Here is a 15,557-nt window from a genome sequence, read left to right on the forward strand (position 1 = left end):
GATGCGGGAGGCCAGGGACCACGTCGTGAGCTAAAGAAATCATTTTCCTGAGAGGCACGTGGGGTGGGGGGGGGGCTGTTTCCTCTGGTCCCTTCTTCCAGATCACAGCTATTCTAGGACCTATGTTAGGTCCCAGCTGATATACATTTCAAAGGCATCCATTTATCCCTGTCCTGTTTGGGTGATTCAACTTCTGTGTAGACAGCGCTGTACACCCGCTCCATCCAAAGAGAACTGAAGGTGCCACAGCAAAGAGGGCGGCAGCGCCATGGTTCCATGCCCCAACGTAGCACGCATTTAATTAGGGCTTTGGATGCAAGAACTTCTAATGGTTCCGTTATTCCCGTAATAAATATTTTCACATGAGGACTCCCCACGTGCCCGTCCTGGGGATGCAGAAAAGACTTAGGAATCGCTCCTGTCCTCAAGGAGCTCCGTCTGGGGGTGAGGGCTGGAGGGCAGAGTTCACGGGCGGACAAGTCCACCAGTAAGCAGTCCAGGGCCGCACGGACCGGGAGGGAGTGCTGAGTGCAGCCCGGGGAAAGCAGAGGTAGCTTCCAGTCCACAGAGGGGTTCAGGCCCGAGCAAGTGCTGAAGGATGAACAGAAGTTAGCCCGGTGAAGAAGAAGAAGAAGAAGAAGAGAACATTCCAGGCAGGCGCACTACAAGCAAAGGCACTGAGCTGAGGAAGAGCGCGGTGATGCAGCAGAATCTTTGGCTTTGCCAGGGCGTCACGTGGTAAGGAAAAGACCAAGGAGATGGGCCAAGTCCAGCTCACGCAGAACCCTGCGGGCCATACTGGGAGGCTGGACGCGATGTGCACAACGTCGGGGAAGCATGGGAAGGGGAGAAAGAGGTCGGAGGCAGGGAGGCCAGAGAAGAGGGAGTGGCGGTTATCTGGGGGAGAGACAATGGCAGCCTGACTTTCCAGCACAGCAGCGGGATGGGAAACTTTGCTACCTCCCCCACAGAGGGGTGGAGCGCCGAGACAAAGCAGGGCGGAGCCAGCATGGATGGAGGGGAGACGCCGGAGGACTCCCGTGAGCGTGTGCTGCACGTTTCATAAGATGTGCATCTTCACACATAGACGGAAGATGACTCTGGTGCACCACGGGGGGCCAAAAAGTCAGGGGGACAAGCTAAGATGCAAGAGCATTTGGGTCATTCCACTGTCAAGATTTTTGAACCCCAAACCCCCTTGAGTCCTAAGGTGGCAGACGGTTTAGAAGAGAGAGCCTTGGACTGGGAACCCGGAGACCCCATTATTGTCTTGGGTCTGCCTCTGACTTGCCATGTGACACCTCTCCTCTCCAGGCCTCAGTTTCCTCATTTGCAAAACGGGGACTCGGGGCACTCCCCATGGATCTCCTGACCTCCAAAATGCTCAGTCTCAGGTCAGAACCATGGGTCCCAATGCCCAGCTGTGGAGGGGAGAGCTCTGGTCTTCAGGCGCCAACCATAACGCAAACTCTTTGAAGGCAAAGGCCCAATCTTTTAAATGTATGCATCTTTTCTCGGCCTCCCATAGGACGTGCACATAGTCAATGCTCAATAGGAATGCCAGTGAAGAAGGAACTAAGTGAGGTGCATTGCAGGTCGGGCAGGATGCTTGGGAACCGGGCTGGCGAGCAGTGAGGAGGTTTACATTAAACCCTTCCCGACAGTACGTTTGGGCCTCATGAGGAATGTTGCCTGAAGGTGTGGCCTCTCATTTCACAGATCGACAAGCATAGAATTGACCTTCCACAGGAGACCAAATAATCAGCATGATCCTCCTTCTTGGTTTCCCCCTCGACCCCCGTCATTCAATCAACTCTCCATCTTCTTAAATTGATGGTCGAAAATATAATGTTAGGTCCCCACCATATAGCCCCAAACGGGGAGGGGACAGAAGCAATGAGTATACTACGGTGTCTGCCTTCAAGGAATTTAATTTCTGGAGGTTTGTTCGGCCGAAACCCTAAAGCTGCTCTACAGGGAGAGACAGCTCTTTTGCGTATTTGGTTCCCTCGTGACCTACTCACCTGTGCGTGCGCCCTGCATGGATGGGAGGGCTTCCTTTTCTAACTGTGACCCTGGCAATTAGCAGCAACTGGTCAGGAGGTAAGGACCCATCCTTCCTCTTTATGAGGCAGTTTTTTTTTGGAGGGGGGGTGTTTTTTTAAGATTTTATTTATTTATTTTTAGAGAGGGAAGGGAGGGAGAAAGAGAGAGAGGGAGAGAGAGAGAGAGAGAAACATCAATGTGCGGTTGCTGGGGGTCATGGCCTGCAACCCAGGCATGTACCCTGACTGGGAATCAAACCTGTGACACTTTTGGTTTGCATCCTGCGCTCAATCCACTGAGCTACGCCAGCCAGGGTGAGGCAGTTTTGAATATCCAGTTTGGAAATGTGCTTTGTGCTGGCATGACATCTCTTTTTAAATGCATTCATGTCTACTTCCTCATATCTCACCTTTCACGAAAAGTCGGATAAGGCGGTGTTACCTCAAAGCACCGAGGAGGAAGACAGGCCCAGGCCTGGGCACCAGTCCAGGCTCCACCTGAGCCAGGTAGCCTTGCACAAGTCACTGAACCTCTCTGAACTTCAGTCCCCTCACGGTGACATGGGACCAATGATCTTGCTGCCAGCTGCCTTGGAGGATTGCTTAGAGAAGTCAAGGAGACCAGTAGCTTTTCTCACAGTCGTCGCCACATGTTAATTCTCATCTTCTAGTTGTGATGGGGGTGGGGTAGGGGTGGGGGTGGGGGTGGCAGTCCTTCCTACTTACTAGGACAGAGTGGTTCATTGTTCTGCCGGAGTCACACACACAGCCAGTCGCTGGTAGAGTTAGACTTAGAACCTGGGTAACGGACATCAATGCACGTCCCACATCTGCCTGGGCCCGTACAATTCACTGTTGTCAGCAGTGCCTCCCTCTGAACACTCACCGGACTGTGATGCGGGTGCTTGGGATTGCTTTCCCCCTCCCTCTCCCCCCTCCTCCTCTTCCCCTTTCTTCGTTTTCTTTAGTGAAAATCTGAGACGGAGATTCAATAAAGGGGGAAAAAAACAGGAAAGAAAACCACTTCTAATTAGAAGTTTCCTGCATGTCATTTCCTATTCAGCAGAGCAGAGGTTAATTCCCTGGCCCTTTAGCTTAATAAATGCCATTACTTACACGATAACCAAGCATTCATCCTACCGCCACCATGGACGGTAGATTCACAAACCTTTATGAATTACTGAGTAATGCGATTTACCAAATCCCAAAATAACTGCGGTCTAATTAGACTGTTTTGGCCGCCACCCTCAGAGAAGAGAACCTCCTAAGCTTACCACTTGAACCAAGTGCCACTTCCCAGAAGCCTGCGGGGCTTAGAGCCAAACCACCGTCCTGGCTGGGTGCAGAGTGAGAGAGGCTAACAGGCGTTGTTTGTGGCTGCGCTGGTGGCGGTGATGAGGATGACTATGATGGTCATTGTTACCAGGGACTGGATACCTCCAACGAGCCAGGCACCATGCTAAATGTCTCTCATGCATGATTTCCACAATATCTTGGGAGGGCCATTAAAGTATCCCAGTTTTACAGGTGAGGACAGTGTATCTCAAACAGGTGACAATGACTCACGTGAAGTCACAGGCATGGAGTGACAAGGAAATGATGACCATTTAAAACTAGAACAGACCTTTTCCAAAACCAGTGCTTGTTTTCTCATGCAACACTTTAGAATCAGGCTACCCGGGCTTCAATTCCCATTGCACCACTATTAACCCTATGGCTGGACCCCTTGCCCTCTCTGAGTCCTAGTTTGCTCATCAGCCAAATGGGGAGAACAGCGCCTAACTCACAGGGGTGCTGTGAGGATTCACGGAGATAAGGCACAGAGAATGCCTAGCTCAGCGGGTCACCAGTCATTACCAAGCACGCACCTGCTCCCACCGTCCCAGACAGCACCGGCCTCCCCCAGGGCGCCCATGCCTCTGCTCTCCCAGCCCTCCCTCCTGACGACAGGCTCAGGTCCGCCGGTCCCCCATGTCCCAGCTGCCCTAGCACCCTCCGTGGAGGCTCCACCAGACCTACTTCTCTTGGCAGAGCTTCATGCTTCTGAGTTTCCTTGCCCCTTCCCCATCATCCAGACCAACATCTCCCTCCCATTGCATTCCCCTTGTCCACGGCCATGGATTGAGCCGAGGAAGATGGCATTTTAAATGGGATAATCATGACAGATTGGTCAAGGGAAAAGAGACAGCGGGAGACAGACAGACAGAGAGAACAGAGAGATTGCCAGCTGGGACTACATTCTGCCACAGAATAAACAGAGCTCTGCAATTACCATGACTTAAAAAATAAAGGCTTTCCTCCCTGGCTGGTGTAGCTCAGTGGACTGAGCGCGGGCTGTGAACCAAACTGTCGCAGGTTCAATTCCCAGGCAGGGCACATGCCTGGGTCGCAGGCCACAGCCCCCAGCAACCGCACATTGATGTTTCTCTCTCTCTCTCTTTCTCCCTCCCTTCCCTCTCTAAAAAAAATAAATAAATAAAATCTTAAAAAATAAAATAAAGGCTTTCTTTCCTCACATAAAAGGATTTTACCTTCTGGAGGAAGTATGGGTACGGTGGCTTCATCCAGGGCCCAGGTTCCTTTTATTTTTTTAATCCATTGCCTTAGTATTTGCTTCTATCTGCAAGTTTTCCACATGCTCACACAGGGACTGCTGGTGCTACAACCATCACAGCTAAGTTCCAGGCAGCAGAAAGGAGGAAGAAGGAAAAAGGGTGGGTAAAGGGAATACACCACCCAGCGGTGTTAACTGCCTTGACAGAGCTTTCCCAGCAGCCCCTCCCAGTGACTTCCACTGAAACCTCCTTAGCCTGTCCAATCTGCCAGGGCAGCTTGAAAACGTAGTTTTGTTGTTGTTTTGTTTTGTTGATTTTTTTTTGTCTAATGACCACAATAATGTGATCTGTTCCTAAGAAAGCTGGGGAAACGGACATTTGGTAGCAAATGGCACCTTCAGCCATTGGGAAGAAGGGAGACAGGGAAGACCAGCAAATTCCGGTCGCCTGCTTTTAACACCTGTCCTCAAGGCCCCCCCAGTCTGCTAATATAAGCAGACGCTGAAATAGGCATTCGCCATACAGTGTGATGAGCGTACTAATGGGGAACACAGGCAGGGGGAGCTGTAGGGACACAGAGGAGGCACGTGACCCAGCCTGGAGTTTGGGGGGGGGAGGAGGAAGAACAAGATTGAGTGGTCAGCTGTGGACAGTTTTTCCCCCAAGCTTTGAAGGACAAACAGAAATCAGCCAAGTGAAAAAGCAGGAGAAGGCACCAAGCGGAAAAAGCAAAATCACGGGGAATTTTGAGGAACAGAGAGACTGACGCAAACGTCTGGGTAAGTGGTTTGAGATAAAGCTCAGACCTTGGGAAGGAGCGTAGATTTACTTCATCCTGAGAACAGCGGGCAGTCACCCAAGGGTGTGGAGCACCCTGGCAGAAATGAGGAGATCTGAATTTGGGGAGGAGCCCTGGGGCAGCCAGGTAGATGATGGATCGATGGATCCATGGATTGACGGATCGATGGATCAGGAACAAGAAAGACCAGCTAGGAAGCCACTTAGAGCAACAGGAGCAACAATGGCAGTTTCGGGCACGGGCGGCAGCCGCGGGAAGATACATCAGGTGATATTTAGGGAGCAGAGCTGACATTACTCATGATCAATGAACAAATATGAAGGAAGTAAAGGGAACAAAAGTCACCTCTCCATTTTACAGGTGGAACCAATTTTGGGGGCCACCCTAGAGTGACACCCTCCAGGTTGTGCCTTCTTCCAACTGGAACAGCATCTCCTAGGCACATGTTTGCCCAAACCTCAGAAATGCCACGTAGGTTTTGCAGAGGAGCCAGAAAGAACACAGAGGAGCAGCCCAAGCGACTTCTCCAACGAGAGTCAAGCTCCCTGAGCCTTCGTCACAGTCCCCAGGGCATCCTCCTTCCACCCGACTTGTGATGGAAAGGAATCCGTGACCAGACCCTTTTCTCTCTGGGCTGGGTCACGCAGCAAGGAGGGAAACCCATCCGGAACTTTTGATCAGAGAGTTGAGATCCTGACTCCACTCGGCAAAGCTCACATTGTTGAGCATTACAATTAGCAAATGACCTGGGGATGGGAAAGAGATGTTCCGATGTGATTTAATAAGAGCGCGGCTGCCATAAGCACTCGGAATATGTTTGCAGTCAATTTGCTGCACACACAATATGCTACCAGAGCAATCTTTTGTGCGCGGTGTTGACCTTTATCTCTGGCAATCTTGTCCTATAAAGAAGAGTGAAATCTCCATCGCAAATCATTAGCACTGCGGAAATGACTAATTTGCATGCTGACAAAGATATTACCTCGCGGGGTGGGGGGGAGCGGACAACACAACCCGTCCTTTTGTCTGAAAGGCAGTTCAAAATCGGTGTTGTGACTACAGTTGACTGAAGTTCAATTACTGTAATAAATGTATTCCAAATTTCATCTCAATTGTATTTGCATTTTAATGAATGATTCTCACCTTCTTGTCAATTTGGCAGCCGGGCTAGATTTATTAAGTTATTGTATAAACAGGACATTCTAATGCGGGAATTTAAATGCAAAATATTTGCTTGGTGCGCGTTTGAACTGGGGCTGCGTTGTGAACTCGCCTGTTGTGTGGGTTGCCTGAACGTTCAAGAATCTAAGGGCGGAGGTTCGGACCCCCTGGGCCCGTCCTGGTTGCCAGCCCCTCCGCTGAAATCAGCGTGTCCGGGTGGGCTGACAAAGCAAGGTGAGAGGCAGCCAGCCCGGCGAAGGGGGCTCTCCAGGCCTCCCTCCTCCACACACGGAGGAGACACTGGATTATTTGTGGCTATGTGAAAACAATAAAATTTGTTAAGCGAAAATTTCCCGTGTAGGCAATTCCCTTCCGCGAGAGCAGGACATCCCTGAAGTCGGATTGCTGGGAGTGTTGGTTCATAAATGTCAGTCTGCCTTCTCCATGGAAGCACTCCTGGCTTTATAGCCCCATATTTCTTGCAGGCAGAGGCAGAAAATGGGAGTGGAAACCAGCTGGATGCAGAGTCGTAATACCATGGAAAGTCCTTTCCTTGTTGGTATTTGTGTGTTCGTGTGTGTGTGTGTGTGTGTGTGTGTGTGTTAGTACATTTGGGCTCTTGCTTTCTAATGAGGTGATTTTCAGTGGTTAATCCCATGTCCCTCACGATGGAAAGGTTGAATGCAAGTTCCGTGGCAGCCTCCAAAGTCCCCAGTACTCAGAGGCTTCTTGCAAGGCCCCAGGGAGACAGCCGGGACCGTGTTTTAGGTGACAGGCAGTCCTCACTTCCTGCAGGGCCCTGAGGATAGAGGTGGATTCAGGCAGTGAGACGCTCGTGGCGAAATCAGCCCCATTGGCTTCCAGCCCCTGCTTTGCCCCTTTCTGGCAGTGGGACCCTCCTCATGTACTTGACCCTTCCCCTGGTTTCTCCTCTGTAAATCACTCCACACTCCCAGGACCGTTGGGTAGACTGGCGATACGATAGTTCCCAATCACGGAATCCTTTGTATGGATACCAAGCACCCCACTTAATCATCCCACTTGATCCTCCCCACAGCCCTCTGTGGCAAGAACTAGTGTTTTCCCCGTTGGAAGGTGAAGAGGCCATGGTTCGGAGAGGATTTAAAACCTGCCGAAGGGGGCGGTGGAGGAGAGAGCCCGCCCAGAGGCCTTCCCCTCAAGCCTCATCGCTGCATCCACCTGCCTGCAAGGCTGACGGGGCTTGGGAGTGAACCCTGGGCCGCCTCACTTCCCTCCCGTTGGCCTGTCTCGGCGGAGTCCCACGGAGAGCATCCCCATGGCTCACGCGAGCATCCTCATTCATCAGCTCATACCCAGGCTCCCGCTCTGGGCACGCAGGTCCCTCGAAAATAAAAACCCAACCCCACGCACTGGGTAAGAGGAAGTCGCATTGGATGGAGGGAACTTTTCATTTTATAACCTGCTCCTTCCTCCGCTTGCCTGACGCAGTTAATTATTTCACTCCCCACCGTGCCTCCCGAGATGTTAGCCAGGGGAGTTTTCCATCGCGAGGAGCAGCGAGCAGGCGGCCCTGCGTGAGCGGATTTAAAGGCGAAAACCGCTCTTGCCTGCAAATAGCTCCCCTCACACAAATAGTCTGGCAATCAGCAATAATGATGAGGAAAATGTAGGGAGCATACAAGGGAATTAAATGGGAATTTGCTAAAATATTAAGCATTTTTTAATGGGCCTTGGTGGTGCCAGGGGAGCACTTGGAGCTCGCCGAATGAACGCCCTGCAGCCTGAAGTTCCCGGAGTTCTGACTGGTGCGTCTGACGTGGGGGCTCAGACACCCCCCAGTTCCGGCTACCTCTCACCCAGGTCTTCCCAGGAATTCTGGCCGCTGGGAGTTGGGCTGCCTTGGTTGAAGAGGGGCTGCAATTGCACCCTAAAACTTGCTTACTAGATTTCCACGAACTGGTCCACACCCCCTCCCCGATCCCTTTCCAGGAGTCAATTGACAAGATGCTTTGTCACCCTGTCTGCAGACTTGGCTTGTCATGGTGTCCCTCCCATACAGGTCTTTGAAAGAAGTCTCTTCCTACGTTCAGCCCCAGGAATAGCGGGCCATCCTCTGAACAGCTTTTTAAAAAAATCTCATGGTCATTGGGATTGTATTTCCCTCTCTGCATTAGCCACTCAGGTGCTCCAGGCCGAATGTGCGCATCAGACCATGTGGCCTGGGTTTGGAGACTTGTCTTAAACCTGATTTTGTTTCGTTGGTTCTTCCTGCCTTTGTGACTTTCTTTTTCTGCATCTAATTTTTTTTTTTTGGAATAAGGGCATAAGTAGAGAAATATCTTACCAACCTCCTAATTAATACAAAGAAAGCTGAGATACTGAGGTGAAGATTGCGGATTCTTGCAGGATAAGTTCACCTTCACAATGCCAGTGCCTTAAACAGAACTCAAAACTTAAGAAGTTCCTAATACAGAGCCTGACACATAACAGGGACCCCGCCCGGGGCCTGGAACATAATGCTAAAGCCCCTTTGACTTACTGTGACATGGACCACCAGCCTGTCACTTACTATAAAATTAATAAGCACATTGTTAACATCAAAGAAAAAGCAAATGCATTAGGCTGTTCCGTGACTCGAGGCCCAGATACTGGATCAGGCCATGCTCTTGTCCTGAGGCTGCCAGAGCAGGGTCCTGCCAGTCGGGCAGCTCACACGACAAGAGTTTACTGACGCACACTTTTGGATGCTAGAAGTCCAAGGTCAAGGGCTACTTGAGAGAGAAGTTGCTCCGTGCTTCTCCCCCAGCATCCAGCGGTTTGCTAGCCGTCTCTGGTGTTCCTTGGCCGGTGGAAGCTTCACTCCATCGCTGCCTTCATCTTCAGATGGCATTCCTTTTGCATGCTTGTCTGTGTCCAAACTGTCCCTTTTCATAAGATACCTGTCACATGGAACTAGGGGTCAACCCCACTCCATATGACCTCATCTTAACTCATTATGTCTGCAATGACCCTATTTCCAAGTAAGGTCACATTCTGACATACTGGGGGTTAAGACTTCAACCTAAGTATTTGCAGGGTGGGGTGGGGGCGACACAATTCGACATTTCAAGATCTGCAAGGGAAAATGGATGCTTTTGTCCAGTCTCACTCCGAAATCAGAGCCCAAAGCCCACAGAGCTGGCTGGGTCCACGGAAGGTCCCTGGAGCCCCTGCCCCTGCCACGCCCCCGCATCACGCACACGGGGAATGCTCTGCTCTCTTGCTTCTGAAGACGGTGGTCATCACGGGACCTGGCAGGTCTCCCTGACAGCCCGTCACTCTGTGACAGACTCTAAACGACAGCACAGAGGGCTTCACGGCAAGAGGGAGCCCAGACACCTGTCTGTCAGTGACAAGACACCGAGTTACCCAAGGACCTAGTGGCCCACCGACCCTCCGAAGTCGATGAAAGGGGTTTCCAGGACAAGCTTGGGAGACTTTCCGTCTAGAAACGCCCTGTCAGTCAACCCACCAGCCCCGTGTGCGGCCGGGCTTCCCAATGAACCCCTGCTCTGTTCCGTTTCGGCTTTCTGAGCCTCTGCCTCCTCGTCAGTAAATGAAATGCTAACAACGGCACTGACAGCCTACAGTGGTTATGAGGATAAATAAGTTAACTCATGTGCCCAGAAGTGGGGGGTTGGGAGGGCGTGGCACAGAAACGGGGGGGGGGGGGGGGGGGGGGCGCAGGGCCAAGTCCTGCCGCAGGTGTGAAATCACAGCATGGCCGGCCGAGTCCACCACTAAAGCCTCGTCTGGGGAAGGTGTTTGAAGAGCTGTGTCTCGAGGGCATGCTGGACACACCTGGCAAGTGTCGCTGCAGTCCACTGGCAGAAAGGAACCTACCTCTGTAACGGGGGTCCTGCACGTGACAATGTTAGACTGAGGTATTAGCATGAGCTTCTTCATTAAAGTGGTAAAATCTACTGCCCCCCCAGACTAGCACCCCAAGACGGGGGGGGAGGGGAGCGGGTGCCCAGAGCAGCAATGTCACCTCACACACAGTAGGTACTCAATAAATGTTTGATGAAGGTTGGATAGGGACGCAGCTATTCAGGCAAACACTCGAGTCTGAAATCAGGTACGAGAGTCTTGTGATAACTGAGCGTGGTGCCAGGTGGGCACGAAAACATGAGGGGGGCACTTCGCAAAGTATGATTGTCTAACTAGTAAGATGTACACCCAAAACGAATACAAAATAAAATTGAACGTAAACTGCAATTGAACATATTTTTAATTAAAAAAAACAGTCTGGCTCCATTTTTTACGTGACTCGGCAACTTTCAAGCTCTCCCTACCTCTTCGTCCCACCCTGCCCCGTGCCTGGGCAAGAGGATAGAAAGCCCCGCTGCTCCTTCTCTCTCCTTCTCTCTGAGCTTGGCCGTGGGGCAGGGGCGGGGTTCAGACCACGAACAAGGTAACCCTCACCCCAGCCCCTGAAGCCCTCGGCCAGTCTCCCTCCCTGCTCTCGCCAGCGGACTTCAGAACGGTGGGGCCTGCCTGTTCCACCCAGAAAGCCTCCCTCTGTGAGTCACCGCATACCCTCTGGGCGCATGTGGTGTCAGCCTCAACCTCTGAGCCAAATTTTGAGCAAAGGGTCTCTACGAAAGAACGGAGCTGCTGCCACGTCAAGCCCCAGCTCCCAGGCAAGCTCTGCCTTTGCTTTGTTTGCACCACACCACATTTGGAGTAATCCTCATTTGTGAAATTAAGGGGTTGCAAATGGGAACAGTTTTCTTCCTGTCGGGTGACCCTGGAACCTCAAGACACTCTTTGATGATTGGTGGGTTCAGAAGCTTGAGAGCCAAACAGAACCCTCGGGCGAACCCCAGAGAAGGCAGCCTTGGCTGGGCGCCCAGGCCAGAGAACACCGACCTGGTACTGGGGACCAAGGGTGAGCCCCTCTTCCATACCAGGCACCTCGCCAACCCCTTTCCCGGCACAAAGGCCTGTGGGGTGCAAATTGTTATGTTCACTTCACAGCAACTAGCAGACGCCTGGCATGGAGTAGGCACTCGATAAATACTTGCTGAGTGATGGAGTGATGAAGGGACTGACACCTGCAGAGGTGAAGTCACTTGCAGACCCAGAATTCAAGGTCAGGTCTGACTCTGGGATTTTCAAGGTGGAAAGGCTCCTGCCCCACAGGCGCGAGCGCGACCTTAGCAATTACCAGTCCCGAGAAGTTCAGAGAGTGTCTTTTTTTTTCTTCAGGGAGCAAATTCATTTGAATAAATTTTCATTAATGCTTTTTGATTGAGCAAAGAAAAAAGTCTATTCATTTAACTGTTCTCACTCTTACAAAAATAAACTGTATTTTATACACACACATAATTCTATTCACTTATACATCGTAAATTGAAATATATTAATATTAATCAGATATCACAACTAAGGCGCACTTAGGACTAGGCTAAAATTGGTATTTATAATAGTAAAAGCCATTGTACAGTTAAACAGGTAGTTAAAAGAGGTAGAAGATATTCCTTGTGGGTAATCCCACCTGAGGGCGAGGCGTGAGAATAGTCGAGCAAAGCTAGTAGCTCAGACTTAACCCTCCGTGGGTGTAGTGGGCTACACGGTTTACCTTGGAGACACACGTCTGAGTCTCCACCCCCTACCAGTGTCTCTAAGCTCACTCAGAAACGGGGCTGCAGGACAGGTGCACTTGACCTCAGTACGAGGTCTTCCTGCTGTTGGGTCAAGTCCTCCAGCCAGTGGCGGGCGCACTCACAAGAGAAAGGAACGGGGCACTTGCCAGACTGCAGGGAAAGGACCCTGTGAAAATGGAGGTGAAGGTCGGAGCACGCCGCCACAGGCCAAGGAATGACTGAGACCGTGTCTTTCTTCCCAGTCAGCTCGTCTCTCTGTCCCCTCTCTGTCCCCCGCTCTGTCCAGCTTCCTGATCCAGTCCGTGAAGATAGGCCGCGGGTACTTCACCATGCTGCAGGAGGAGAGCGCCTGGAAGAAGAGGCAGCAGCAGCTCCAGAAACAGAGAGAGGAAGAAAGACATAAGTTCCAACCGGCCAAAAGGGTCTCAGACCTCCATTACAGGGATATTCTTTTGGCGTAAGTGGAGGAAGGGCAGCGGGCGGCAGATATGCCTGGCTGGGGGGAGGGGGGGGCGGCAGCTGCCTCACAGTGGGAGCCCCTTCTCGGGCGGGCGAGTGTCTGCAGACCCCACATTATCTGGACCAGCCTACCTTGTGGGCCTCGCCTTCTGGCAGTCTGTGGAATATTTCCTGCTACCTGTGTCTGTCCTCCTTATCCAACTCCAGGAACTCCACAGCAGTCTTGCTGTTCCCTAAATGTGCCTCCTTCCCTCTTCTTCCCTGACTTGCCCCTACCTCTAGGCCTGTTCCCACACTTGGGCCCCAAATGCTCTTCCCCACGTCCTCTTCCAACGAAAGTTCTACTTATCACTGAAAAGCCCAGCGTAAATGCTGCCCCTGTGATGGGAGGTTGGCACTCCCATGGTGTATACCATGTCAGTATGTCCCCGAACCCCATACTTTCGAAATTTTTACAAAGGCTCCAGGGTGTAGGCATGACCTGTCCTTAAGTCTGAAAGTTCCAGGCTCCCAATCATGGCTCCGTCTTTGGGAAGCCACCAGAGCCCACCCAGAGCGGGCTCATCAGAGTAACAGGCAACCCTGTCAGCCAGGAAACGCCAAGGCGTTTAGGAGCCGCCTGTCAGAAGCCAGGATCTCAGACCACAGAGGGGGACAAAAGACGTTCCCAGTGTGGCCATCGCCCAGGACATGGCAAGGGTTTAAGGAGCTCTGTGCCAAGCGCCAGAGGAAGAAACCGATACACATTGTCTATCATTTCACGAGCTCCTTTAGGAAACCGGGAAAGAACCCCCAGGGCTGTGGCTCTGGAACGGGATCTTTAAAGCTGAACGGGAGGCCATCTGATGACAAAAAGACGGCGTGGCTAGACAGACGCCTGTCAGTCCAGCAGAGGTCCCCGCAGCCGGAATTCCCTGCAGGAAGGCCAGGGCTGACGAGGGAGGGTCTGCTGTCTCTCACCAGAAGTCAGAAACAGTGTTTCCCGAGGGGGAGAAAAAAGCAGGCAAGTCTTGACCTGAGCCGCCTCCCTCCGGCCACTCAACAGACCGCCACCGAAGAAGTGTCCCCATGGGACCTGGGAGGGGCGTGTGGTACAGAGAAGGCGGCTCAGTGAGCAGGGGCGCTCTTGCCCTCTCCATGAGCACCCCACGAGCTCAGGGCAAAGCCCGCCTTCCCTGCACCCCATGGAGCTCTGCTGCTCCCAGCGACACCAGCCAGCTGGCAGCCTTTCCTAGATAATGGCAGGGAAGGAACTCGGCTCTTTTTTGCAGGAGCTGTGCTCAGATTAATGGGCGAGGGAGTGGGGCGCTGCAAGGAGGGGAGGGGAGGGGAGCGTCTGTTTAAGAACGCCCCCAGCCCCTACTCCTTAAATGGTTCATGGTAACGACTCCCCTGTTTGGATGGAGTTTGTAGTCCGTGGTCACAAAACCCAGCTCTCCCCTCTCCAGATCCGTGTTTCCGTGTGAGAGACATGGTTTATTTAAAGTTTAATAAGTTTAAATATGCATGAGGTCGCTCCTCTTGTAGACATTGGTCTGGTTATGTCTTATCTGGTGAATTCTATGAGCTGTACAAGGCTGGTTATTAAAATGTAACTGGAGGCAATTACCGTGATGTCGCTGTCAAATGCAGGTCCGGAGGCAGGGGGTATAACATAGCATTGATAGATTATCCTGGCCAATCCAGAATAGCACCTGGTTCAAATCCTGACTTCCCCCATAAGCTGTGGAACTTTGGGCAAGTCCCTGTGGCTCTCTGAACCTCCTTTTTCCTCGCCCAGACGAAGGATGCCCAACTCCGAGGTTTATTACGAGGATTAAATGAAATAACGCTCAGCACAGAGCCTGGCCAATGAGACGTGCTCAGTGACTTGTTAGCTGCTATTATGCAATAAAGAGAATTTGATCTCTCTGGGCCCGCATGACCTAAAATCCTCAGCTTTATGGCTAAAAACCGTAATTTCCAGGCATGCTTGAAAGCCTCTCTAGAAGTCTAATTCCAACCTCGGAAGTATCAAAAATACAAGGGCGAGTTTTCTGAATACTTTCTTAAGCAAGGTGTTTGATCTTGTGCTTTGTGAAAGCAGAGGGGATTATTTTTCTCCCCTCAGGTCTAAGACCACAGGATAAATTCTTTCAGACGGAAGTTTTAAGTCTCACAGACTGTGCGGGGGCGGGCAGGGGGCGGGGCGGGGGGGGGTAGGGGAGAAAATCGAGCTTGTCCCCAAAGATTGCCGCCCACAAGCAGCCTTCCCCACTGTGCTCAGTGACCTGGTTTTCCGGCTGCAAATTAAGCTGAAAAGGTGAGAAAAACAAGGCGTAGAATCCGTGTTATTACCAAGGTGGAGGGGAGACATGAAACCAGAGATTAGGGAGTGCAGACGCTGGGTTAACAGCACGTGTTCTAAGCCTTTGGGGGTAAGCGTGGAGGCCATGAGACTGGGCACTGCCATGGTGGGGGGGTTGGGGAGGGGGGACACCGTGACGGAGGGAGACTCTGGGTGGCGAACACACAATACAGTGATGCAGCCTGTGTGTTATGGAATTGTGCACCCGAAACCTATGTCACCTTATTAACCAGTGTCACCCCAATAACTTCCATGTAAAAAGTATAGGGCTTGTACCCTGAAAGGTACAAAATACCATGGAAGGAAATCAATATTAAAAATAAATAAATAAAGGCTGGGCACTGCCAAGGCGTTTGCTTGAAACTTCCTCAGCTCTAGGGCTGAGAAGGAAAATCAGGCGACCTAGATTCTGGGCCCATGTTTCGGTTAACTCCGTGACCCCAGGGCTGCCCCCGAGTTCCCAGGAGGAAGGCAAATCCCTAACATGTGCCCCCACTTCGTCTCCTGCGTCCCTGCCACAGGCTGTTCTCAAAACAATAGCAGGAGGGGTCCAGCTCAATG

The 15,557-nt window shown here is 51.8% G+C and overlaps 1 protein-coding gene across 2 annotated transcripts in view; it reads left to right on the forward strand.

The window, feature by feature from the left end:
- CCDC60 (coiled-coil domain containing 60) overlaps positions 1-15,557 on the forward strand; it is a 123,328-nt gene that overhangs the window by 71,159 nt on the left and 36,612 nt on the right. For both annotated transcript variants that reach the window (XM_036014934.1, XM_036014933.1), the window contains exon 3: positions 12,477-12,647. In XM_036014934.1, the coding sequence (XP_035870827.1) occupies positions 12,477-12,647 (171 nt within the window). The remainder of the gene's footprint in view (positions 1-12,476; positions 12,648-15,557) is intronic.

Source organism: Phyllostomus discolor, chromosome 13 (genome assembly GCF_004126475.2).
Source record: "Phyllostomus discolor isolate MPI-MPIP mPhyDis1 chromosome 13, mPhyDis1.pri.v3, whole genome shotgun sequence".
In the NCBI taxonomy this organism is placed as follows: domain Eukaryota; kingdom Metazoa; phylum Chordata; class Mammalia; order Chiroptera; family Phyllostomidae; genus Phyllostomus; species Phyllostomus discolor.